Source organism: Oncorhynchus masou, chromosome 29 (genome assembly GCF_036934945.1).
Source record: "Oncorhynchus masou masou isolate Uvic2021 chromosome 29, UVic_Omas_1.1, whole genome shotgun sequence".
Lineage (NCBI taxonomy): Eukaryota > Metazoa > Chordata > Actinopteri > Salmoniformes > Salmonidae > Oncorhynchus > Oncorhynchus masou.
Window position 1 is genome coordinate 98,032,836 of NC_088240.1, and position 18,758 is coordinate 98,051,593.

At 47.9% G+C, this 18,758-nt stretch overlaps 1 protein-coding gene across 1 annotated transcript in view; it reads right to left on the bottom strand.

Moving 5' to 3' along the window:
• Window positions 1–664: 664 nt before the first annotated feature.
• taf2 (TAF2 RNA polymerase II, TATA box binding protein (TBP)-associated factor) overlaps window positions 665–18,758 on the bottom strand; it is a 48,530-nt gene continuing 30,436 nt past the window's right edge. Inside the window, 4 exon segments of the mRNA XM_064946934.1 lie at window positions 665–995; window positions 1,323–2,920; window positions 4,608–4,840; window positions 12,418–12,527. Of these exon segments, the coding sequence (XP_064803006.1) occupies window positions 2,393–2,920; window positions 4,608–4,840; window positions 12,418–12,527 (871 nt within the window). The 3' untranslated portion in view covers window positions 665–995; window positions 1,323–2,392.

Below are 18,758 nucleotides of genomic sequence, written 5' to 3' on the forward strand. Positions count from 1 at the left end.
AGAGTGTTGGTTAAGCTGGGAGACTGAGAGGCCCACAGGTCTGCCTCTCTGTGTGGTTAATGAAGACGTTACAGAGTGTTGGTTAAGCTGGGAGACTGAGAGGCCCACAGGTCTGCCTCTCTGTGTGGTTAATGAAGACGTTACAGAGTGTTGGTTAAGCTGGGAGACTGAGAGACCCACAGGTCTGCCTCTCTGTGTGGTTAATGAAGACGTTACAGAGTGTTGGTTAAGCTGGGAGACTGAGAGACCCACAGGTCTGCCTCTCTGTGTGGTTAATGAAGACGTTACAGAGTGTTGGTTAAGCTGGGAGACTGAGAGACCCACAGGTCTGCCTCTCTGTGTGGTTAATGAAGACGCTACAGAGTGTTGGTTAAGCTGGGAGACTCCTACACTGACCCACAGGTCTGCTCCATTTTCCAAATTCAAACTAAACTTAGTGGTTAATGAAGGCGTTACAGAGTGTTGGTTAAGCTGGGAGACTGAAGACCAATCAGGAGGCAGAGTCTGCCTTCTGTCAGACATGGATGGAATGAAGACGTCCACAGAGTGCTGGTTAAGGACCAACAGGAGACAGAGCTTGTTCTACACATGATGGAGACTCCAGGGCCAGCCCTGTTACTGAAGATCCAACCAGGAATATTGTTCTCCATTTTGGAGACCAAATTCAAACTAAACTTAGCTCTGAAACAAGCAATATTTAGTGTGGATTTCAGGCTAGTTGACACGCAGAAAACCAGTAAGGTCTATTCAGAGGAGTTGAACCACTGACAGTTGGAGTCTAGTCTTGAGGATGATGTTTCACAGCTCAGTCAGACATGGATGGAGACCTCACGGAGCGTCCACTAGCAGGGCTGTTACTGAAGGACCAATCAGGAGGCAGAGCTGTGTTCTAGTCAGACATGGATGGAGACCTCACGGAGCCTCCACTAGCAGGGCTGTTACTGAAGGACCAACCAGGAGGCAGAGCTGTGTTCTAGTCAGACATGGATGGAGACCTCACGGAGCCTCCACTACATTTACATTTACATTTAAGTCATTTAGCGGAGGCAGAGCTGTTTCTATCAGACATGGATGGAGACCTACAAGTTAGCAGGGCTTTACTTTAGGACCAACCAGGAGGCAGAGCTGTGTTCTAGTCAGACATGGATGGAGACCTTACGGAGCGTCCACTAGCAGGGCTGTTACTGAAGGACCAACCAGGAGGCAGAGCTGTGTTCTAGTCAGACATGGATGGAGATTTGTAGCCTCCACTAGCAGGGCTGTTGAACTCACAGGACCTTCCAGGAGGCAGAGCAACGTTCTAGTCAGACATGGATGGAGACCTCACGGAGCCTCCACTAGCAGGGCTGTTACTGAAGGACCAACCAGGAGGCAGAGCTGTGTTCTAGTCAGACATGGATGGAGACCTCACGGAGCGTCCACTAGCAGGGCTGTTACTGAAGGACCAACCAGGAGGCAGAGCTGTGTTCTAGTCAGACATGGATGGAGACCTCACGGAGCCTCCACTAGCAGGGCTGTTACTGAAGGACCAACCAGGAGGCAGAGCTGTGTTCTAGTCAGACATGGATGGAGACCTCACGGAGCCTCCACTAGCAGGGCTGTTACTGAAGGACCAACCAGGAGGCAGAGCTGTGTTCTAGTCAGACATGGATGGAGACCTCACGGAGCCTCCACTAGCAGGGCTGTTACTGAAGGACCAACCAGGAGGCAGAGCTGTGTTCTAGTCAGACATGGATGGAGACCTCACGGAGCGTCCACTAGCAGGGCTGTTACTGAAGGACCAACCAGGAGGCAGAGCTGTGTTCTAGTCAGACATGGATGGAGACCTCACGGAGCCTCCACTAGCAGGGCTGTTACTGAAGGACCAACCAGGAGGCAGAGCTGTGTTCTAGTCAGACATGGATGGAGACCTCACAGAGCGTCCACTAGCAGGGCTGTTACTGAAGGACCAACCAGGAGGCAGAGCTGTGTTCTAGTCAGACATGGATGGAGACCTCACGGAGCCTCCACTAGCAGGGCTGTTACTGAAGGACCAACCAGGAGGCAGAGCTGTGTTCTAGTCAGACATGGATGGAGACCTCACGGAGCCTCCACTAGCAGGGCTGTTACTGAAGGACCAACCAGGAGGCAGAGCTGTGTTCTAGTCAGACATGGATGGAGACCTCACGGAGCCTCCACTAGCAGGGCTGTTACTGAAGGACCAACCAGGAGGCAGAGCTGTGTTCTAGTCAGACATGGATGGAGACCTCACGGAGCCTCCACTAGCAGGGCTGTTACTGAAGGACCAACCAGGAGGCAGAGCTGTGTTCTAGTCAGACATGGATGGAGACCTCACGGAGCCTCCACTAGCAGGGCTGTTACTGAAGGACCAATCAGGAGGCAGAGCTGTGTTCTAGTCAGACATGGATGGAGACCTCACGGAGCGTCCACTAGCAGGGCTGTTACTGAAGGCATGGGAGTCTCTCTCCTTGTCTTTACTCTCATGTTTGTGTTTGTGTTTATGTTTGTGCTTCTTCTTCTTCTTCTTCTTGTGCTCGTGGTGGTGGTGGTGATGGTGGTGGTCACCGCTATGTTTGGAGGAAGAGGTGGACTCTTTGCTGAAGGAAGAAGGTAAGGGGGTGACAGGCAGGGAGAGGACGGCCTGGTCCACGGCTGGAGGTTCCTTACCTGAGGAGGGGAGAGAGGAGACAGGAAGAGACGGATTTAACGTACTGAATTGCCAATCAGCTAGAAGTGCATCGTGTTCTTGAAAAAAAATGGACTAGATTGTCTGAAAGCAGAATGATATAAGTGCAGGATGTTCGACGGGGTGCTGACCTGGTGTGGATGGCCTCTCCAGGATGTTGAGATGGTGGTGGATGAATGCCTGGCTGTCATGGGGACTCTCCATGTCAATCTCATCTTCCTCCACGGTGTTGAACTGAAACAACATCATCATCATCAGTCATAACCATCTCATCTTCCTCCACGGTGTTGAACTGAAACATCATCATCATCAGTCATAACCATCTGATCTGATCTTCCTCCACGGTGTTGAACTGAATCATCATCATCATCATCATCATCAGTCATAACCATCTGATCTCATCTTCCTCCACGGTGTTGAACTGAATCATCATCATCATCATCATCATCAGTCATAACCATCTGATCTCATCTTCCTCCACGGTGTTGAACTGAATCATCATCATCATCATCATCAGTCATAACCATCTGATCTCATCTTCCTCCACGGTGTTGAACTGAATCATCATCATCATCATCATCAGTCATAACCATCTGATCTGATCTTCCTCCACGGTGTTGAAATGAAACATCATCGTCATAACCATCTGATCTGATCTTCCTCCACGGTGTTGAACTGAAACATCATCATCATCAGTCATAACCATCTGATCTTCCTCCACGGTGTTGAACTGAATCATCATCATCATTCAACACCCTCACAAGATAGTGCAACCCACAGTGATTCGCGTCAAGTCAAATACGATCAGCAATGGGTTTGCACCAGTTGTATTGTATCAGTTTAAAGACGAGATGAATCCAGACACACTGAGTCCACAGTGGCACTGCTTCAGTCCTCAGGGAAGCCGGAAATGCTTCACACACACACTAACACATGGACACACACACTAACACATGGACACACACACTAACACATGGACACACACACTAACACATGGACACACACACTAACACATGGACACACACACTAACACATGGACACACACACTAACACATGGACACACAACACACTAACACATGGACACACACTAACACATGGACACACACACTAACACATGGACACACACACTAACACATGGACACACACACTAACACATGGACACACACACTAACACACGGACACACACACGGACACACACACATGGACACACACTAACACACGGACACACACACGGACACACACACACGGACACACACACACGGACACACGAACATTAACACACGGACACACACACACACACACACACATTATTGGGTAAAGCCTGTAGTGAAAGCCCAGACCAGTAAAAGGGCCTCCCCACGGCGCTCGAGATCCTTACTCTGATCTTGAATTTTTTACTGGTGTCTTCTTCCTGCAGGACCTGGCCTGGCTCCGGTGAGGACGAGCCCAGCGGGCCAACGACACTGTCCAGCTTCCTCTTCAGACCCTGAGGGGGCGGGCCCACACCACTGGACATAGACACGCTGGACACTGTCTCCATGGTGATTAGGCCCTCATCCAGCTGGAGAGGGGAAGGGGAGAGAGAGGGAGAGGGGAAGGGGAGAGAGAGAGAGAGAGAGGGAGGGGAAGGGAGGGAGGTAGGTAGGTAGGGAGGGGAAGGGAGGGGAGGGAGGGAGGTAGGTAGGTAGGGAGTGAGGGAGTGAGGGAGTGAGGGGAGGGAGGGAGGGAGGGAGAAGGGAGGGGAGGGAGAGAAGAGAGGGGGGGGAGAGAGGGAAATGAGTGTTATAACAAAACTCAGATGAGGTTGACAGAAAAGATTTTAGGTGAAGATTTAATATGACACAATAAGGCCCAAGTCCCCACTAAAATATCTGAATTATATGAAAAAGGTTAAATCATTAGTATTTTTTGTTCTTGTTACACTGCTAGTGAAGCCCATGACAGGGATATGAACGCCCATGGTGTTGCCAGTCATCTCTGTGGTGTCTGGTCCCTGTTCAGGCTTGATAGTGGGGTTGAGCACGGCCTTCTTCTCCTTGAGGTTGAGTACCAGGCCCAGCTCGGGCAGCGGCAGGCAGGAGGGACGCGTCAGACCAAACAGAGTGTAGTACAGATTCACCGCGTCACACCGCAACCGCCAGTCATGAGACGTACCTGGGGGAACAGTGACATGACAGGGTCTGACCACATTCAACTTTACAGCTTCAACTTTACATCTTCAACAGCTTCATTCAACTTTACATCTTCAACTTTACATCTTCAACCAGCTTTACAGCTTCATTCAACTTTACATCTTCAACCAGCTTCAACTTTACAGCTTCAACCAACTTTACAGCTTCAACCAACTTTACAGCTTCAACCAGCTTCAACCAACTTTACAGCTTCAACTTTACAGCTGGACAAAAGTAATGTTCAGATTATTGTAAGGTTTCACAATTGTTTTCTAAGCCAAGCCAGTGATAGTGATACCATTGGTATGAATGGAATCAGCTTCAACTAACTTTACAGCTTCAACTAACCATTTACATGAATGGAATCACAACTTTACAGCCATTCAAATCCAATACCGTGTCTTTAAATCCATTTGGAATCACAATACTTCAACCAACTTGGTATGAATGGAATCAATACCAACTTAAATCAGCTTGGAATCACTTTACAGCTTCAACCATTGGCTGAATGGAATCAGCTTCAACCATTTAAATGGAATCACTTACAGCTTCAATCCATTGGTATGAATGGAATCAAAAGATAATGTTCAGATTCCATTGTAAATGGAATCACAATTGTTTCAAGTTAAATCCATTGGTATGAATGGAATCAGTGATAAATCCATTGGTATGAATGGAATCACTGATACCGTGTCAAGTTAAATCCATTGGTATGAATGGAATCACTTGATAATCACGATAACGTCAAGTTAAATCCATTGGTATGAATGGAATCACTGATACCGTGTCAAGTTAAATCCATTGGTATGAATGGAATCACTGATAACTGTGTCAAGTTAAATCCATTGGTATGAATGGAATCACTGATACCGTGTCAAGTTAAATCCATTGGTATGAATGGAATCACTGATACAGTGTCAAGTTAAATCCATTGGTATGAATGGAATCACTGATACCGTGTCAAGTTAAATCCATTGGTATGAATGGAATCACTGATACCGTGTCAAGTTAAATCCATTGGTATGAATGGAATCACTGATACCGTGTCAAGTTAAATCCATTGGTATGAATGGAATCACAGATACCGTGTCAAGTTAAATCCATTGGTATGAATGGAATCACAGATACCGTGTCAAGTTAAATCCATTGGTATGAATGGAATCACAGATACCGTGTCAAGTTAAATCCATTGGTATGAATGGAATCACAGATAACGTGTCAAGTTAAATCCATTGGTATGAATGGAATCACAGATAACGTGTCAAGTTAAATCCATTGGTATGAATGGAATCACAGATAACCGTGTCAAGTTAAATCCATTGGTATGAATGGAATCACAGATACCGTGTCAAGTTAAATCCATTGGTATGAATGGAATCACAGATAACCGTGTCAAGTTAAATCCATAAAAACACAGGAAGCGGTTTAGGAATAGGGTCTTTGTTTTAGAAAAGCTTTGAGAAAACTAGAAATGCACATTGTGCATAAAACTACAGTAGCTTATTCAGTTTCCAGTCATAGTTAGTGTTATCATGTGCTTAACATCTGATAAAATAGAGATTAACTGGTTTAAATGTAACATAACAGATCCTTGCAAGACCTCGTCAGTTGTTTTCCAAGCCAGATGATAATAAAGTGGTGTGAATGTAATCACTGACGTTATGGTGCTGGGAATAATAGCACAACCGGCAGATTATCAACCGTTTATTACTGCGAGTCATAAACTGGGTTGGCAACGAGAACGACGGTCCACTGCCAACAGTCACAACCAACCACAGAAGTACATTCAAAACATATGAAATATTACGCTACAATAAACATAACAGGAACAAGTGTCGCGCCGCCTCAGATCACATCTACAAACCCCCCCCAGCAGTCCAGTAAAAATATCGACCTTGTTTGGGAAAAAAGGTGCTAATTCTTCCAAATGTTACGCAAGTCTTTCAAATGACAGATTTCTGTAAGAGGACCGTTTACAGCTCAAACTGGTTTGATGCAACAACACATAATAAGTCCATTGTCCACACTGTCTGTCTGTCTCCCTCTTTCTGTCTGTCTGTCTCCCTCTTTCTGTCTGTCTGTCTCCCTCTTTCTGTCTGTCTGTCTCCCTCTGTCTCTCTGTCTCCCTCTGTCTCTCTGTCTCCCTCTGTCTCTCTGTCTCCCTCTGTCTCTCTGTCTCCCTCTTTCTCCCTCTTTCTCTCTGTCTCCCTCTTTCTGTCTGTCTGTCAGTCTCCCTCTTTCTGTCTGTCTGTCAGTCTCCCTCTTTCTGTCTGTCTGTCAGTCTCCCTCTTTCTGTCTGTCTGTCAGTCTCCCTCTTTCTGTCTGTCTGTCTGTCTCCCTCTTTCTGTCTGTCTGTCTGTCTCCCTCTTTCTGTCTGTCTCCCTCTTTCTGTCTGTCTGTCAGTCTCCCTCTTTCTGTCTGTCTGTCAGTCTCCCTCTTTCTGTCTGTCTGTCAGTCTCCCTCTTTCTGTCTGTCTGTCAGTCTCCCTCTTTCTGTCAGTCTCCCTCTTTCTGTCAGTCTCCCTCTTTCTGTCAGTCTCCCTCTTTCTGTCAGTCTCCCTCTTTCTGTCAGTCTCCCTCTTTCTGTCAGTCTCCCTCTTTCTGTCTGTCTCCCTCTTTCTGTCTGTCACTCTCTCCCTCTTTCTGTCTGTCTCCCTCTTTCTGTCTGTCTCCCTCTTTCTGTCTGTCTGTCTGTCTCCCTCTTTCTGTCTGTCTCCCTCTTTCTGTCTGTCTCTCTCTTTCTGTCTGTCTCTCTCTTTCTGTCTTTGTCTGTCTCCCTCTTTCTAGCTTTCTGTCTGTCTGTCTCCCTCTTTCTAGCTTTCTGTCTGTCTCCCTCTTTCTGTCTGTCTCCCTCTTTCTGTCTGTCTCCCTCTTTCTGTCTGTCTCCCTCTTTCTATCTTTCTTTCTGTCTGTCTCCCTCTTACTGTCTGTCTCCCTCTTACTTTTTGTCTCCCTCTTACTGTCTGTCTCCCTCTTACTGTCTGTCTCCCTCTTACTGTCTGTCTCCCTCTTACTGTCTGTCTGTCTGTCTCCCTCTTACTGTCTGTCTGTCTGTCTGTCTCCCTCTTTCTGTCTCCCTCTTTCTGTCTCCCTCTTTCTGTCTCCCTCTTTCTGTCTGTCTCCCTCTTTCTGTCTGTCTCCCTCTTTCTGTCTGTCTCCCTCTTACTGTCTGTCTCCCTCTTACTGTCTGTCTCCCTCTTACTGTCTGTCTCCCTCTTACTGTCTGTCTCCCTCTTACTGTCTGTCTGTCTGTCTGTCTCCCTCTTACTGTCTGTCTGTCTGTCTCCCTCTTACTGTCTGTCTCCCTCTTACTGTCTCCCTCTTTCTGTCTGTCTCCCTCTTTCTGTCTGTCTCCCTCTTTCTGTCTGTCTCCCTCTTACTGTCTGTCTCCCTCTTACTGTCTGTCTGTCTCTGTCTGTCTGTCTCCCTCTTTCTGTCTGTCTGTCTGTCTGTCTCCCTCTGTCTGTCTGTCTCCCTCTTACTGTCTGTCTGTCTGTCTCCCTCTTACTGTCTATCTGTTTTCCTCTTACTGTCTATCTGTTTTCCTCTTACTGTCTCCCTCTTTCTGTCTGTCTCCCTCTTACTGTCTGTCTCCCTCTTACTGTCTGTCTCCCTCTTACTGTCTGTCTCCCTCTTTCTGTCTGTCTGTCTCCCTCTTTCTGTCTCCCTCTTTCTGTCTGTCTGTCTCCCTCTTTCTGTCTCCCTCTGTCTGTCTCCCTCTGTCTGTCTGTCTGTCTCCCTCTTACTGTCTGTCTGTCTGTCTCCCTCTTACTGTCTGTCTGTCTCCCTCTTACTGTCTGTCTGTCTGTCTGTCTGTCTGTCTGTCTCCCTCTTACTGTCTGTCTGTCTGTCTCCCTCTTACTGTCTCCCTCTTTCTGTCTGTCTCCCTCTTACTGTCTGTCTCCCTCTTTCTGTCTGTCTGTCTCCCTCTTTCTGTCTGTCTGTCTCCCTCTTTCTGTCTCCCTCTGTCTGTCTCCCTCTGTCTGTCTCCCTCTGTCTGTCTCCCTCTGTCTGTCTCCCTCTGTCTGTCTCCCTCTGTCTGTCTCCCTCTGTCTGTCTCCCTCTGTCTGTCTGTCTGTCTCCCTCTGTCTGTCTGTCTGTCTCCCTCTTACTGTCTGTCTGTCTGTCTGTCTCCCTCTTACTGTCTGTCTGTCTGTCTGTCTGTCTCCCTCTTACTGTCTGTCTGTCTGTCTCCCTCTTACTGTCTGTCTGTCTGTCTCCCTCTTACTGTCTGTCTGTCTGTCTCCCTCTTACTGTCTGTCTCCCTCTTACTGTCTGTCTCCCTCTTACTGTCTGTCTCCCTCTTACTGTCTGTCTCCCTCTTACTGTCTGTCTCCCTCTTACTGTCTGTCTCCCTCTTACTGTCTGTCTCCCTCTTACTGTCTGTCTCCCTCTTACTGTCTGTCTCCCTCTTACTGTCTGTCTGTCTCCCTCTGTCTGTCTGTCTGTCTCCCTCTGTCTGTCTGTCTGTCTCCCTCTGTCTGTCTGTCTGTCTCCCTCTGTCTGTCTGTCTGTCTCCCTCTTACTGTCTGTTTGTCTCCCTCTTACTGTCTGTTTGTCTCCCTCTTACTGTCTGTCTGTCTGTCTCCCTCTTACTGTCTGTCTCCCTCTTACTGTCTGTCTGTCTGTCTGTCTGTCTCCCTCTGTCTGTCTGTCTGTCTGTCTCCCTCTGTCTGTCTGTCTGTCTGTCTGTCTGTCTCCCTCTGTCTGTCTGTCTGTCTGTCTCCCTCTGTCTGTCTGTCTGTCTGTCTCCCTCTGTCTGTCTGTCTGTCTCCCTCTGTCTGTCTGTCTGTCTCCCTCTGTCTGTCTCAGACAGCACCCGTCAGCTCTGCGTTTCCAGGCCCCTCCTGACAGACCGTGTTTGAGCAGGTTAGTGTTCTCCGAGGCTCTCTCAGCTGTGTTTGACCTCATTGTAACTGGAGCCCGTGCCAGGAGCCCCACCCCCCAAACTCCCCAAAACACGGTCCACATCCCAAAACACACCCCATTCCCTATATAGTGCACTACACAGAGGCCTGGTCATAAGTAGCACACTGTATATTTGGAGATTGGATGCCATTTGGGACACACCCCTGTTGAGGCCCGTCCCAGCAGGTCCCTGTATCCCTCAAGACATGGACAAACCTACAAACACGATAAAACGTGATCCTTCTCTTCCCTGGGAGAGAAACAGATGTTTTACGACTGTTAAAGAGAAAACGTCTCTCTCTTTGAAAAGACATTTCACAACGTTTTGGCACCTTTTGAAACGAGGTTTAGATGAGCCTGCTGGGGAATGTCCGTGTCATGTGACGCTGAACATTTGCTTATAGTTTGTTATTGTCGTGTAATAATGGGTCAGACAGACAGTTGACGTTAGGACCTAGAACATTTATTTTTTTATTTTACCTTTATTTAACTAGGCAAGTCAGTTAAGAACAAATTCTTATTTTCAATGACTGCCTCGGAACAGTTAACCAACTGCCTGTTCAGGGGCAGAACGACAGATTTGTACCTTGTCAGCTCGGGGGTTTGAATTTGCAACCTTCCGGTTACTAGTCCAACGCTCTAACCACTAGGCTACCCTGCTGCCCCTAATGTAATGCAGGGACGTCCAGAAGTATTGGGACAGCGGCACCTATTCTGGTTTTAGCTCTGTATTCCAGCACTTTGGATTTGAAACGATACAATGACTACGAGACTATGAGGTTAAAGTTCAAACATCGAATTCAGACAGTTGTGCAACTCTTACCATTGGGGCGGCAGGGTGGCCTAGTGGTTAGAGTGGACTAGCCAGTGGTTAGAGTGGAGGGGCCTAGCCTAGTGGTTAGAGTCAGGGTAGCCTAGTGGTTAGAGTGGAGGGGCCAGGGTGGCCTAGTGGTTAGAGTGGAGGGGCGGCAGGGTGGCCTAGTGGTTAGAGTGGAGGGGCCAGGGTAGCCTAGTGGTTAGAGTGGAGGGGCGGCAGGGTAGCCTAGTGGTTAGAGTGGAGGGGCGGCAGGGTAGCCTAGTGGTTAGAGTGGAGGGGCGGCAGGGTGGCCTAGTGGTTAGAGTGGAGGGGGCGGCAGGGTGGCCTAGTGGTTAGAGTGGAGGGGCGGCAGGGTGGCCTAGTGGTTAGAGTGGAGGGGCCGCAGGGTAGCCTAGTGGTTAGAGGGAGGGGCGGCAGGGTAGCCTAGTGGTTAGAGTGGAGGGGCGGCAGGGTAGCCTAGTGGTTAGAGTGGAGGGGCGGCAGGGTAGCCTAGTGGTTAGAGTGGAGGGGCGGCAGGGTAGCCTAGTGGTTAGAGTGGAGGGGCGGCAGGGTAGCCTAGTGGTTAGAGTGGAGGGGCGGCAGGGTAGCCTAGTGGTTAGAGTGGAGGGGCGGCAGGGTAGCCTAGTCCTTAGAGTGGAGGGGCGGCAGGGTAGCCTAGTCGTTAGAGCGTTGGACTAGTAACCGAAAGGTTGCAAGTTCAAATCCCTGAGCTGACAAGGTACAAATCTGTCGTTCTGCCCCTGAACAGGCAGTTAACACACTGTTCCTAGGCCGTCATTGAAAATAAGAATTTATTCTTAATTGACTTGCCAAGTTAAATAAAGGTAAAATAAAATAAATAAATAAACCATCACAAACATTGATAAATGACTGTTGGGGTTAGCTAATTAAACACATGGATTTGATTTAATTTGTGAGCAGTAACTCCGTCTCTGGCTGGATATCACACCAGGTGGGGGTTTGACTAGCCAGGCCTGAGTGGATATCACACCAGCCCAGGTTGGGGGTTTGACTAGCCAGGCCTGAGTGGATATCACACCAGCCCAGGTTGGGGGTTTGACTAGCCAGGCCTGAGTGGATATCACACCAGCCCAGGTTGGGGGTTTGACTAGCCAGGCCTGAGTGGATATCACACCAGCCCAGGTTGGGGGTTTGACTAGCCAGGCCTGAGTGGATATCACACCAGCCCCAGGTGGGGGTTTGACTAGCCAGGCCTGAGTGGATATCACACCAGCGCAGGTTGGGGGTTTGACTAGCCAGGCCTGAGTGGATATCACACCAGCCCCAGGTGGTGGTTTGACTAGCCAGGCCTGAGTGGATATCACACCAGCCCAGGTGGGGGTTTGACTAGCCAGGCCTGAGTGGATATCACACCAGCCCAGGTTGGGGGTTTGACTAGCCAGGCCTGAGTGGATATCACACCAGCCCAGGTTGGGGGTTTGACTAGCCAGGCCTGAGTGGATATCACACCAGCCCAGGTTGGGGGTTTGACTAGCCAGGCCTGAGTGGATATCACACCAGCCCAGGATGGGGGTTTGACTAGCCAGGCCTGACTGGATATCACACCAGCCCATGTTGGGGGTTTGACTAGCCAGGCCTGAGTGGATATCACACCAGCCCAGGTGGGGGTTTGACTAGCCAGGCCTGGTGGTCTCTGTCTGTACTGCGTCTCATCAGGTTTGATTAGTTATGTCTGATCTTAAATGGCACCCTATTTGCTACATAGTACACTACTTTTAGTCCAGCGCACTACGTAGAAGATGTATGTGGGCTCCGGTCAAACATAGTGCACTACATAGGGAATAGGGTGCCATTTAAGATGCACTAAGGTCTCACCTGAGTTCATGAGTTTCCACAGCTGGTCGACCAGAGCCTCGTTGCAGAGTGGAGACTCGGCTGCTTTGGTGAAGGGAGGGTTTTTACCCAGCATGCTTAGGATCTTGTGTCTGAATGAACATAGAGAAAGTAGAGGTTAACATCCTGTTACTTCACAGCCGGAGACCATCACATAACACCTTTCCCTGACAAACCATCACATAACACCTTTCCTGGGACAAACCATCACATAACACCTTTCCTGGGACAAACCATCACATAACACCTTTCCCTGACAGACCATCACATAACACCTTTCCTGGGACAGACCATCACATAACACCTTTCCTGGGACAGACCATCACATAACACCTTTCCTGGGACAGACCATCACATAACACCTTTCCTAGGACAAACCATCACATAACACCTTTCCTGGGACAAACCATCACATAACACCTTTCCAGGGACAAACCATCACATAACACCTTTCCAGGGACAAACCATCACATAACACCTTTCCAGGGACAGACCATCACATAACACCTTTCCTGGGACAGACCATCACATAACACCTTTCCTGGGACAGACCATCACATAACACCTTTCCTGGGACAAACCATCACATAACACCTTTCCTGGGACAGACCATCACATAACACCTTTCCTGGGACAGACCATCACATAACACCATTCCTGGGACAAACCATCACATAACACCTTTCCTGGGACAGACCATCACATAACACCTTTCCTGGGACAGACCATCACATAACACCTTTCCAGGGACAGACCATCACATAACACCTTTCCTGGGACAGACCATCACATAACACCTTTCCTGGGACAAACCATCACATAACACCTTTCCTGGGACAGACCATCACATAACACCTTTCCTGGGACAGACCATCACATAACACCTTTCCTGGGACAACCATCACATAACACCTTTCCTGGGACAAACCATCACATAACACCTTTCCTGGGACAAACCATCACATAACACCTTTCCTGGGACAGACCATCACATAACACCTTTCCTGGGACAGACCATCACATAACACCTTTCCTGGGACAGACCATCACATAACACCTTTCCTGGGACAGACCATCACATAACACCTTTCCTGGGACAAACCATCACATAACACCTTTCCTGGGACAAACCATCACATAACACCTTTCCTGGGACAAACCATCACATAACACCTTTCCTGGGACAAACCATCACATAACACCTTTCCTGGGACAAACCATCACATAACACCTTTCCTGGGACAGACCATCACATAACACCTTTCCTGGGACAAACCATCACATAACACCTTTCCTGGGACAGACCATCACATAACACCTTTCCTGGGACAGACCATCACATAACACCTTTCCTGGGACAGACCATCACATAACACCTTTCCTGGGACAGACCATCACATAACACCTTTCCCTGACAAACCATCACATAACACCTTTCCTGGGACAAACCATCACATAACACCTTTCCTGGGACAGACCATCACATAACACCTTTCCTGGGACAGACCATCACATAACACCTTTCCTGGGACAAACCATCACATAACACCTTTCCTGGGACAGACCATCACATAACACCTTTCCTGGGACAGACCATCACATAACACCTTTCCTGGGACAGACCATCACATAACACCTTTCCTGGGACAGACCATCACATAACACCTTTCCTGGGACAAACCATCACATAACACCTTTCCTGGGACAGACCATCACATAACACCTTTCCTGGGACAGACCATCACATAACACCTTTCCTGGGACAAACCATCACATAACACCTTTCCTGGGACAAACCATCACATAACACCTTTCCTGGGACAGACCATCACATAACACCTTTCCTGGGACAGACCATCACATAACACCTTTCCTGGGACAGACCATCACATAACACCTTTCCTGGGACAGACCATCACATAACACCTTTCCTGGGACAGACCATCACATAACACCTTTCCTGGGACAAACCATCACATAACACCTTTCCTGGGACAGACCATCACATAACACCTTTCCTGGGACAAACCATCACATAACACCTTTCCTGGGACAAACCATCACATAACACCTTTCCTGGGACAAACCATCACATAACACCTTTCCTGGGACAAACCATCACATAACACCTTTCCTGGGACAAACCATCACATAACACCTTTCCTGGGACAGACCATCACATAACACCTTTCCTGGGACAGACCATCACATAACACCTTTCCTGGGACAAACCATCACATAACACCTTTCCTGGGACAGACCATCACATAACACCTTTCCCTGACAAACCATCACATAACACCTTTCCAGGGACAAACCATCACATAACACCTTTCCAGGGACAAACCATCACATAACACCTTTCCCTGACAAACCATCACATAACACCTTTCCCTGACAAACCATCACATAACACCTTTCCAGGGACAAACCATCACATAACACCTTTCCTGGGACAGACCATCACATAACACCTTTCCTGGGACAAACCATCACATAACACCTTTCCTGGGACAGACCATCACATAACACCTTTCCTGGGACAGACCATCACATAACACCTTTCCTGGGACAAACCATCACATAACACCTTTCCTGGGACAAACCATCACATAACACCTTTCCTGGGACAAACCATCACATAACACCTTTCCTGGGACAAACCATCACATAACACCTTTCCCTGACAAACCATCACATAACACCTTTCCAGGGACAAACCATCACATAACACCTTTCCTGGGACAGACCATCACATAACACCTTTCCTGGGACAGACCATCACATAACACCTTTCCTGGGACAGACCATCACATAACACCTTTCCTGGGACAGACCATCACATAACACCTTTCCTGGGACAGACCATCACATAACACCTTTCCTGGGACAGACCATCACATAACACCTTTCCTGGGACAGACCATCACATAACACCTTTCCTGGGACAGACCATCACATAACACCTTTCCTGGGACAGACCATCACATAACACCTTTCCAGGGACAAACCATCACATAACACCTTTCCTGGGACAGACCATCACATAACACCTTTCCTGGGACAGACCATCACATAACACCTTTCCTGGGACAGACCATCACATAACACCTTTCCTGGGACAGACCATCACATAACACCTTTCCTGGGACAGACAGACATCACATAACACCTTTCCTGGGACAGACCATCACATAACACCTTTCCTGGGACAGACCATCACATAACACCTTTCCAGGGACAAACCATCACATAACACCTTTCCTGGGACAGACCATCACATAACACCTTTCCTGGGACAGACCATCACATAACACCTTTCCTGGGACAGACCATCACATAACACCTTTCCTGGGACAAACCATCACATAACACCTTTCCTGGGACAGACCATCACATAACACCTTTCCTGGGACAGACCATCACATAACACCTTTCCTGGGACAGACCATCACATAACACCTTTCCTGGGACAGACCATCACATAACACCTTTCCTGGGACAAACCATCACATAACACCTTTCCTGGGACAAACCATCACATAACACCTTTCCAGGGACAAACCATCACATAACACCTTTCCTGGGACAGACCATCACATAACACCTTTCCTGGGACAAACCATCACATAACACCTTTCCTGGGACAAACCATCACATAACACCTTTCCTGGGACAAACCATCACATAACACCTTTCCCGGGACAGACCATCACATAACACCTTTCCTGGGACAGACCATCACATAACACCTTTCCCTGACAAACCATCACATAACACCTTTCCTGGGACAGACCATCACATAACACCTTTCCTGGGACAGACCATCACATAACACCTTTCCTGGGACAAACCATCACATAACACCTTTCCCTGACAGACCATCACATAACACCTTTCCTGGGACAGACCATCACATAACACCTTTCCCTGACAAACCATCACATAACACCTTTCCCTGACAGACCATCACATAACACCTTTCCTGGGACAGACCATCACATAACACCTTTCCCTGACAGACCATCACATAACACCTTTCCCTGACAAACCATCACATAACACCTTTCCCTGACAGACCATCACATAACACCTTTCCTGGGACAGACCATCACATAACACCTTTCCCTGACAAACCATCACATAACACCTTTCCTGACAGACCATCACATAACACCTTTCCTGGGACAGACCATCACATAACACCTTTCCCTGACAAACCATCACATAACACCTTTCCCTGACAAACCATCACATAACACCTTTCCCTGACAGACCATCACATAACACCTTTCCTGGGACAAACCATCACATAACACCTTTCCCTGACAAACCATCACATAACACCTTTCCTGGGACAGACCATCACATAACACCTTTCCCGGGACAGACCATCACATAACACCTTTCCTGGGACAGACCATCACATAACACCTTTCCTGGGACAGACCATCACATAACACCTTTCCTGGGACAGACCATCACATAACACCTTTCCTGGGACAGACCATCACATAACACCTTTCCAGGGACAAACCATCACATAACACCTTTCCTGGGACAAACCATCACATAACACCTTTCCAGGGACAGACCATCACATAACACCTTTCCTGGGACAAACCATCACATAACACCTTTCCAGGGACAAACCATCACATAACACCTTTCCAGGGACAGACCATCATATAACACCTTTCCTGGGACAAACCATCACATAACACCTTTCCAGGGACAGACCATCACATAACACCTTTCCAGGGACAGACCATCATATAACACCTTTCCTGGGACAAACCATCACATAACACCTTTCCAGGGACAGACCATCACATAACACCTTTCCTGGGACAAACCATCACATAACACCTTTCCTGGGACAGACCATCATATAACACCTTTCCTGGGACAAACCATCACATAACACCTTTCCTGGGACAAACCATCACATAACACCTTTCCTGGGACAGACCATCACATAACACCTTTCCTGGGACAAACCATCACATAACACCTTTCCTGGGACAGACCATCACATAACACCTTTCCTGGGACAGACCACATAACACCTTTCCTGGGACAGACCATCACATAACACCTTTCCAGGGACAGACCATCACATAACACCTTTCCTGGGACAGACCATCACATAACACCTTTCCTGGGACAGACCATCACATAACACCTTTCCTGGGACAGACCACATAACACCTTTCCTGGGACAGACCACATAACACCTTTCCTGGGACAGACCATCACATAACACCTTTCCTGGGACAGACCATCACATAACACCTTTCCTGGGACAGACCATCACATAACACCTTTCCTGGGACAGACCATCACATAACACCTTTCCAGGGACAAACCATCACATAACACCTTTCCTGGGACAGACCATCACATAACACCTTTCCTGGGACAGACCATCACATAACACCTTTCCTGGGACAAACCATCACATAACACCTTTCCTGGGACAAACCATCACATAACACCTTTCCTGGGACAAACCATCACATAACACCTTTCCAAGGGACAAACCATCACATAACACCTTTCCCTGACAAACCATCACATAACACCTTTCCCTGACAAACCATCACATAACACCTTTCCCTGACAAACCATCACATAACACCTTTCCAAGGGACAAACCATCACATAACACCTTTCCTGGGACAGACCATCACATAACACTTTTCCTGGGACAGACCATCACATAACACCTTTCCTGGGACAGACCATCACATAACACCTTTCCTGGGACAGACCATCACATAACACCTTTCCTGGGACAGACCATCACATAACACCTTTCCCTGACAAACCATCACATAACACCTTTCCCTGACAGACCATCACATAACACCTTTCCTGGGACAGACCATCACATAACACCTTTCCTGGGACAGACCATCACATAACACCTTTCCTGGGACAGACCACATAACACCTTTCCTGGGACAAACCATCACATAACACCTTTCCTGGGACAGACCATCACATAACACCTTTCCTGGGACAAACCATCACATAACACCTTTCCCTGACAGACCATCACATAACACCTTTCCTCCACTAATAAGGGAAACAGGATGATTCAGAATGAATATATTTAGATTCAACCTGCTGAGCAGGAAGTATCATCAATACATTTCCTCAGACTACGGGTCTAAATGAGTTAATCAGTTGATAAATTCACTGTAACAGTCCTTGTTTTTACGCAGCACTAAATAAACCACCCCGTTGTCTTGCTGCCTCAAGACAAAATGTCCCCATATCCCGAAGCCAGATAAATACATCATGATGCATCTTTATCT